Genomic DNA, 8,684 nt, shown 5'->3' with positions numbered 1-8,684 from the left:
TCAGCACTGTCCCCATGACTTGTCCTACCTGCCTATCTTATTTTCCACCTATCCACTCCACCCTCCTCCCTGCCCTATCACCTTCGTCCCCTCCCCCACTCACCTATTGTACTCTATGCTATTTCTCCCCACCCCCACCCTCCTCTAGTTTATCTCTCCACCCTTCAGACTCTCTGCCTTTATTCCTGGTGCAGGGCTTTTGCCCAAACGTCGATTTTACTGCTCCTTGGATGCTGCCTGAACTGCTGTGCTCTTCCAGCACCACTAATCCAGAATCTGGTCTCCAGCATCTGCAGTCATTGTTTCTACCTAATAGACAATAGGTGCTGCCCTTCGAGCCAGCACCACCATTCATTATGATCATGGCTGATCATCCTCAATCAGTATGCTGTTTCTGCCTTATCCACATAACCCTTGATTTCACTATCCTTAAGAGCTCTATCCAACTCTTATAGGTTGGTGTGGGCTCCATGGGCTGAATGGCCTGATTAGATTCCCTACAGTGTGGAAACAGGAATTTTGGCCCAACCAATCCACACCGACCCTCCGAAGAGTAACCCACCTAGACCCATTTCCCTCTGGCTAACACACCTAACACTATGGGCAATTTAGCATGACCAATTCACCTGACTTGCACATCTTTGGACTGTGGGAGGAAACCCATACAGACATGGGGAGAATGTGCAAGCTCTACACAAACAATCATCCGAGGCTGTGAGGCAGCAGTACTAACCACTGAGCCACCGTGCCACCTGCTTCCACACTTGTGGGGCTACTATGATCTAAAAATATTTAGTGGCATGGCAGCAATGGAAAAAGTGAGCTAGATTTCAATGGTGTGGACAGCTGAGATTTGTGCCCATACTGACACCTAAAATAAACCTTCTCATACAATAAACATTGCAGATGTAACTAATTTGAGTCAATGACTTAAAAGGTTAAAATAAAAACTAGATGCCTAACCAGACAATGTTCTTCTCTGCTGTTGTATTTTTCTTTCAGTTTTAGAAAATAAGTTTCAAAATAAGATAGATATAAAATACCCAAGCTTTTGAAACTTGCAAGGAAATATTTCTTTTCAAGGTTCTTACACCTGAACTAAACTGTCAATAGATGAGAGATATAAAAAGCCAACATCACTTACGTTTTGGTTAGATCTACACAGGTTCAGGGCTATTACAGAACTGCAGCAACAGCTTGGAGACTGCAGAACAGCCACTTCAAAGTTCAAGCAGGAAAGGTTGCAGATTGTTGGACATAGAAAAAGATAAAAGTTAAAAGATAGTTAATAGATAGGGAATAAGATAAAGGTTTCAAACATGTGACTGCATTGAATTAAATTAAGAAATACAGTAGAGAAAGATAATTATTATTTGCTGGTTGGTTACTAGGGTTTTAATGCAAAGTACACACACTAATAATTTATCGACATAAAACTGAATCTTAGCGGTGTGACTAGATTTACTTCCCCAGCCCTTGGGGTGGTGTTGAATGTAAATTATATTCCATTTTCCCATCCACTTCCAATCCAATCACTATAAAACAGCTGGACTGCCCACCCATCAGTTTTAAAAGAGAAATGAACAGATAATTAGGCTCATTAATATGCCAAGTGACTCAATCATTCCCTGCCTACACCATAATATTGTTGACGTGGGCAGACTGGTTGGAGTTGGAAGACAGCCCAGCTGGTAACAAAGTGGGAAGGAAGGGCTGCTATGTCCTTTGTGGTGTCCCCTGTGCACATCAGAGGAACCACTCTGCTCCCCCCTCCAGACCTTATCACTCACTTTGTCACTTGCTGCTTGGCCACCAAAAAAAGACAATGAACCTCCATCCCCTTGCCCCTTCTCTGGGTTTCCCCATATTTACCCACCCAAAAGGTTCAGGATACAATTGACTAGTAATGGTCCTACATTTTGTGGGTCTCCTCTGAGTCCCAGCAGCACCCACAATTGTGTTCTGACACTGCTGAGATTGCGAGCACTGCAGATTCAATCAAATTAGCTGGAAGGCCTTGAGTTGGGATTTGCTTCCACTGAGGAATGGAAGTCAGACTGACACCACCTTAAGTCAGCCCACGGTATGTTTTTGTTATGGAGCAGTCTTATTGAACATCAGTCATCTTCTTCTGGGTTATGAGCAGTATGTCACATCCAGAATTTGGCACTCAGTTTCCAGTTTTTAAGCAGGATTCAATTTTATCTTCTCCCCTCTTGGTTACTGAAGGCTGCTTTCAGGAACCTGTTGGTTCTCGGCACATTGGCTGGTACCTCATTCATTTGAACCTTGACAGTGAGTGGCTGTAAGCTACTCTTCCACTGTGATTATCATGAGCCAGCAAGCTCTGGTTACATTCATTTTATGCACTCTGATTCACAGTGGAATGCAGACTATCATAGAGTTTTACAGCATTGAAAGAAGCTCTTCAACACACCTATTATGTCCCATTTTTTAGCACTTGGAATGTGGTCTTGAGTGCTATGGCCTTTTGAGTGTTCATCTGAATATTAAATGTTGTAATGGTTCCTGTCTCTATCATCCTTTCAGGCAGTGAGTTCCAGATATCAATCATCATCCGGGTGAAAAAATATTCTTCTTTAAATCCCCTTTAAACCTCCTGCCCCTTACCTTAAAACTCTGTTCCTGGTTATTGATCCATCTTCTCAGGGGCAAGGTACCTTCTTATAGGCACGGTGGCTCATTGTTTAGCACTGCTGCCTCACATCACTGGGGACCTGATTTGATCCCAGCCTTGGGTTACTGTCTGTGTGGAGTTTGCACAGTCTCCCTGTGTCTGTGTAGGTTTCTGCCAGGTGCACTGATTTCCTTGACAGTCCACATTAAGTGGATTGGCTATGTTAACTTGGCCATAGTGTCCAGGGATGTGTAGGTTAGGTGCGTTAGCCATGGGAAATACAGGGTTACTGGAATGGGATAGGTCTGGGTGGGGTGCGCTTCGGAGGATTAGTGTGGACTTGTTGAGCTGAATGGTCTGTTTCCACACTGTGAGGATTCTATAAAAATAATTATGCCACACAATTTTATTTACCTCAATTATGTCCCCTTTAGCCTCCTCTTTTCTTACTCACAAGACTCTACATTAAAACAAACACTATCAACTTTGATGTGGTCTTTTGTGCCCTAACTAGATTATGTACACTCTGCCCTCTAGGCATACGTGCTTCTCCCTTCCACATTTGTCTCGACATGACCCCCGACTGTATCCATGCTATATCCTGTCCTTCTGTTGTTTTGCAGAGGAGCAATGGTGAGATTTCTGGAAGAATTTAGGTGGCTACTATTTCTTTTCTCTGTTGGATAGTTTCAGCAAGAGAGTACATGAATTAAAATGCATGTATTATAGTGTGTCAATGGATTTGTGCAAAATAGACCTACAACTATGTAGGATAATGAATGTCCCTTTTTAAAGATGAGCTATTTCACACGCTGACAACCATTATCTGTTTAATGCTATTACTTTCAGTGATACGCAAATGTTGCTTTTAAATATAATAACAATGTGGATATAGACAGGATAATTATTCTGTATTCTGTGGAATACACTTTGGCTCTTACAGGGTTCACATCATTTATGTACCTATGCAATTATAATTTAATTTTTACTCACTACTAATATTTTTGGCATGTTTACTCATGTCCTTCACAACTACTTTCCTTCATATCCACATACATTGAAGTCATAGAGATGTACAGTACAGAAACAGACCTTTCAGTTTAACTCGTCCATGCCGACTAGATATCCAAAATTAATATAGTCCTATTTGCCTGCACTTGGCCCATATCCCTCTAAACCCTTCCTGTTCAGATGCCTATCCAGATGCCTTTTAAATGTTATAATTGTACCATCCTCCATCACTTCCTCTGGTAGCTCATTCCACACACGCACCACCCTCTGCATGAAAAAGTTGTCCCTTTTAAATCTTTCCCCTTTCCCCCTAAACCTATGCCCTCTAATTCTGGTCTCCCCTACCTATGCCCCTCATAATTTTATAAACCTCTATGAGGTCACCCCTCAGCCTCCAACACTCCAGGGAAAACAGCCACAGACTATTCAGCCTCTCCCTATAGCTCAAATCCTCCAATCCTGGCAACATCTTTGTAAATCTTTTCTGAACCCTTTCAAGTTTCGCAACATCTTTCCGATAGGAGGGAGACCAGAATTGCACGCAATATTCAAACAGTGGCCTACCAATGTCTGCAACATGACCTCCCAACTCCTGTACTCAATACTCTGACCAATAAAAGAAAGCACACCAAAGCCGCCTTCACTATCCCATTTGTCTGTGATGCCACTTCCTAGGAACAATGAACCTGCACTCCAAGGTCTCTTTGTTCAGCAACACTCCACAGGACCTTACCATTAAGTATAGAAGTCCTGTTCTGATTTGTCTTTCCAAAATGCAGCCCTTCGCATTTATCGAAATTAAACTCTACCTGCCACTTCTTGGCCCATTGGCCTATCTGATCAAGATCCTATTGTACTCTGAGATACCTTTCTTCGCATGTCCACTACACCTCCAATTTCGGTGTCATCTGCAAACTTACTAACTATACCTCCAAATTTCCACCTCACAATAAATGTACCTAAAATTTAAGGAATACAGAGGAACAGGAGAAGGACATCAATGACCTGGAGTCTATTTTATTCAATGAGATCATGACTGATCTGTAGCCAAACTCTATTATACTCACTTTGGTTCCATAATCTCTTAATACTCCTGATTACCTTAAGCAATCAATCTCACATTGAAAACTATTAACATAGCGTGTTGTGAGAGAGATTGTACACTTTCGTATTCTTCATAAAAAAGTTTTTCCATAACTTTTATCCTGAATGACCTGCCTCACCAGCAGAAAAAAAACATTTACTTTTTTTTCCTTATGACTCCCTTCAAAATTTAGAATCCTCATTAAAATATCCTTTAAACTCATATAATCCAGAGAATACAAACCTCGGCCCAGATTTCTGTAATGACTGGAAGAGATTGAATTGCGATGAAGGTGCCAGAAGACATCACAATTCCTCATCCTGTTCCTGAATCCACGATTGCTCATTTCACAAGAATGGGATTGGGGGCTATCAGTGAACTGCACAGAATACGATTGGAGCAGTTAACTTTACCAATCAGGGAGTCCTGGCTGACAGATATAAACAGGAGTGCCCGGAGTTCTGCTTACTCTAGGAGGTGGCTATGCGCTAGCTGGGTCAGTGTCTTGTGCAATGCATGTGTAAATAAAGGATGACTTGGTCATGGGATACTGGCCATCATGGAGTTATTTCAGGGGCAGTCTGTAGCTTATGAATCTAGATTAGAATGATGCTGGAAAAGCACTTTCTCGCAGAGTGCTTTAGGGAACATCTCCTGGACACACGCACCAATCAACCCCACAGCCCTGTGGCCCAACATTTCAACTCCCTCCACATTACCCCAATTCCAGCCTTCCAGCTCAGCACCATCCTCATGACCGGTCCTACCTGCCAATCTTTCTTCCCACCTATCTGCTCCACCCTCCTCTCTGACCTATCACCTTCATCCCCACCCCCATCCACCCATTGTACTCTTTCTACCTTCTCACCAGCCCCACCCCCCTCTCATTTATCTCTCCACCCTGGAGGCTCCCTGCCTTCATTCCTGATGAAGGGCTTTTGCCTGAAACGTCGATTTTCCTGCTCCTTGGATGCTGCCTGACCTGCTATGCTTTTCCAGCACCACTCTAATCTAGACACTGGTTTCCAGCATTTGCAGTCCTCACTTTTGCCTATAGCTTGTGAATCAGCAATTCCTGGAGGCAGCTGGATATTTTAATGATCAGCTGTCTCCACTGACCATAGTTTTGGAGTCCTCAGAGTCTGGAAGCCACAGTGTGGAGATTACATCAGTTCTGGCCTCAGTATGTTTCTTTTGGAAAGCTGGAGTACCTCTTTGGAGAACTGAAGTACCTCTATGAATATGGTCCCTGCACACCCTGGGGTGGTGGTCAGGAATCTTTTGGAAGGGATGGGCACAAAGGCTATCCTTTGAGGAGAGATGGATCAGCTACCCTTTGGGACTGTTGACCATGGAGGACATTATGCATGCAGGGTACATAAACCTTTTAGAACTGTCTAACTTGTCAAGACCTACCAAGACGTGTCCACAAATGTCACACTGTGTTTTTACAATTAAGAGTGTTTTTCAATAGATTGTGCTCTGCAATATGGAAAATTAAATGATGGAACTAACATTTTCCTCCTATATATGGGTTTTTGCGGACATTCACTGGGTTGTCATGGTAGGTGAGACAGGATAGGGAGATGGGTGGAGTAGGCAAAAAAATGGCATTGGTGAATATGGGACAACAGAGATAGGTAAAGCACATTAGAGTATATGCATAGGACATGAGGCATGTGTGGGTGAGGGGAGTGAACTGGGCATGAGGAGTAAGGGCAGGAAGAAAATTTTATATTTCTCCCTCTTTGGATCTGATCCTAGATAGATAGCTTTGGTAGAGGCAAGCCACTCTTTGGATTGATGAAAAGGCATTCTTGTACATAAGCAGGCAGTCTTGACGAAGGGCCCTGTCTGAAACATTGACTCTCCTGCTCCTCTGATACTGCTCGATCTGCTGTGCTTTCTCAGTTCACACTTTATCGACTCTTACTCTCCAGCATCTGCGGTCTTCACCATCTCCAAGTTCATAAAAATATCGGGATGGCGAAGTTCTCAAGGAACAGCCCAAACTAAAATGTGGAGTTAAGAAAACAATTGAGCATTTCAGACTGCCTGTTCAAATGGTGGCAGGAGACGGTCTTGTGGCACAGGGGTTGCATTCCTAATTCTGGAGCTGAAGGTCTGGTTTCAAGTTCCTACTGCTCTAGACGCATGTCATTAAAATGACTGAATATGTTGATGAAAAATATTTTTAAAAATTGACATAAGAGGTTATGCACTTAAGTGAAATGCTTGTTTCCATAAATCATTGAACAAGTAAGCTGGTTTTCTTTTCAAGGACTTCACTGAAGCAATTTCAGTGTTTGGAGTTTATGTATCAATGTAAGTATGTTTTGTTCCAATAGCAGTACCAGCAATATGACAGCAAACTAATAACATTATTGCTGTCAGGATACCTCTTAACATAAGAACATACAAACCAGGAACAGGGGTAGGCCGTCTGACCCTTCGAGCCTGCTGTGCCATTCAATAAGATCATGGCTGATCTTTTTGTGTACTCAAATCCACTTACCTGCGCTATCACCGTATCCCTTAATTCCTTTATTGTTAAAAAAAATCTACCTTAGCATTAAAAACATTTACTGAAGTAGCATCAACCTACTTCAACTGGGCAGGGAATTCCATAGATTAATAACCCAGGGTGAAGAAGTCCTAAATCTGCTCCCTCTAATCTTGAGGCTATGCCCTCTTGTCCTAGCTTCACCTGCCAATGGAAACATCCTCTCTACTTCTATCTTATCTATCTAATTTTATGTTTCTATAAGATTCCCCCCTCAATCTTCTGAATTCCAATTAATATAATTCCAGTCTACTCAGTCTCTCCGCATATGCCAACTCCCTCAATTCTGGAATCAACCTAGTGAACGTCCCCTGCACCCCCTCCAGTGCCAGTACATCCTTTCTTAAGTAAGGAGACCAAAACTGCACACAGTACTCCACATGTGGCTTCACCAGCATCTTGTACAGCTGCAACATAACCTTTCTGCTTTTCAACTCAATCCCTTTAGCAATGAAGGACAAAATTCCATTTGCCTTCCTACTTACTTGTTGTACCTGCAGACCAACCTTCTGTGATTCATGCACAAGGACATCCAGGTCCCTCTGCACAGCAGCATGCTGCAACTTTTTACCATTTAAATAATTATCCTTTTTACTGTTACTCCTACCAAAATGGATGACCTTACATTTACTTACATTGTATTCCATCTGCCAGACCTAAGGTTATGCCCATGTTAAGTAATAGGTGAGTTTGCAAGGGAAGAGCTTAAGGATGATGGGAATGGTTTGGGATTAAGGCTTTAAATTGCCAGGAGAATTACGGGGGAATGAAGGACCATGGTGGATGGCTCAATTGCAAAAGGGGTGTCAAGAACCATTTGGATTGCTTAGACAATTATAGAATACATAAGTGGTATGAGGAGGTATGGTGAACACAGTATGGCACAGATTTAATAACAGGTCATGGGTGAGTGGGGTGGCATAGTTGGCATGGATTAACATGGATGGAGCCTGGAGATTGAGTGGCTGTGAGCAAGAGAGATGGTTTGTGTTTTCAACTTTATTTTTAATCATTGAACACAATGCCAGAGCACCCAGGCTGGGTTTCCATGCATCCTGCTTTGGGAACTGTCATCTTCCTCCATTCTTCCCTGCTTTCCTAGCCCATATTCCAATGCAGCTGGATTGAGAATGGGAGAAGCAGCCAGCCATTTTTCAAGCTGGACTTTGCAGAACCAGGATTTCTCCAAACTTCTGTGCCCATGATGCATGAACCTAATTCATGGAATCTCTGCTCATAATTTGTTTCTTGGAGCCCTAGTAACTTCCTAATGAATTGCAACTGGACTCTTTCCAAGATGAATCTATTCTTTCTAAAGTGTTCTGCCCAAACTATTACAAAATGCTGCAGGAATTAGAACTAGAGCTTTGTACAGCAGCAGAACAGAG

General features: G+C 42.6%; 1 protein-coding gene across 4 annotated transcripts in view; it reads right to left on the bottom strand.

Annotated features, from left to right (window-relative positions):
* Positions 1 to 8,684, bottom strand: part of htr4 (5-hydroxytryptamine receptor 4) — a 200,867-nt gene that overhangs the window by 68,539 nt on the left and 123,644 nt on the right. Inside the window, exon 9 of one of the 4 annotated variants that reach the window (XM_043703787.1) lies at positions 1,145 to 1,218. The exons of the other annotated variants lie outside the window; for them this stretch is intronic. Coding sequence (XP_043559722.1) covers positions 1,158 to 1,218 — 61 coding nt within the window. The 3' untranslated portion in view covers positions 1,145 to 1,157. The remainder of the gene's footprint in view (positions 1 to 1,144; positions 1,219 to 8,684) is intronic. 4 annotated transcript variants of the gene reach the window in all.

Source organism: Chiloscyllium plagiosum, chromosome 14 (genome assembly GCF_004010195.1).
Source record: "Chiloscyllium plagiosum isolate BGI_BamShark_2017 chromosome 14, ASM401019v2, whole genome shotgun sequence".
Classification (NCBI taxonomy): domain Eukaryota; kingdom Metazoa; phylum Chordata; class Chondrichthyes; order Orectolobiformes; family Hemiscylliidae; genus Chiloscyllium; species Chiloscyllium plagiosum.
The sequence above is the reverse complement of the archived record's forward strand: the minus strand, read 5'-3'. Positions and strand labels throughout refer to the sequence as shown.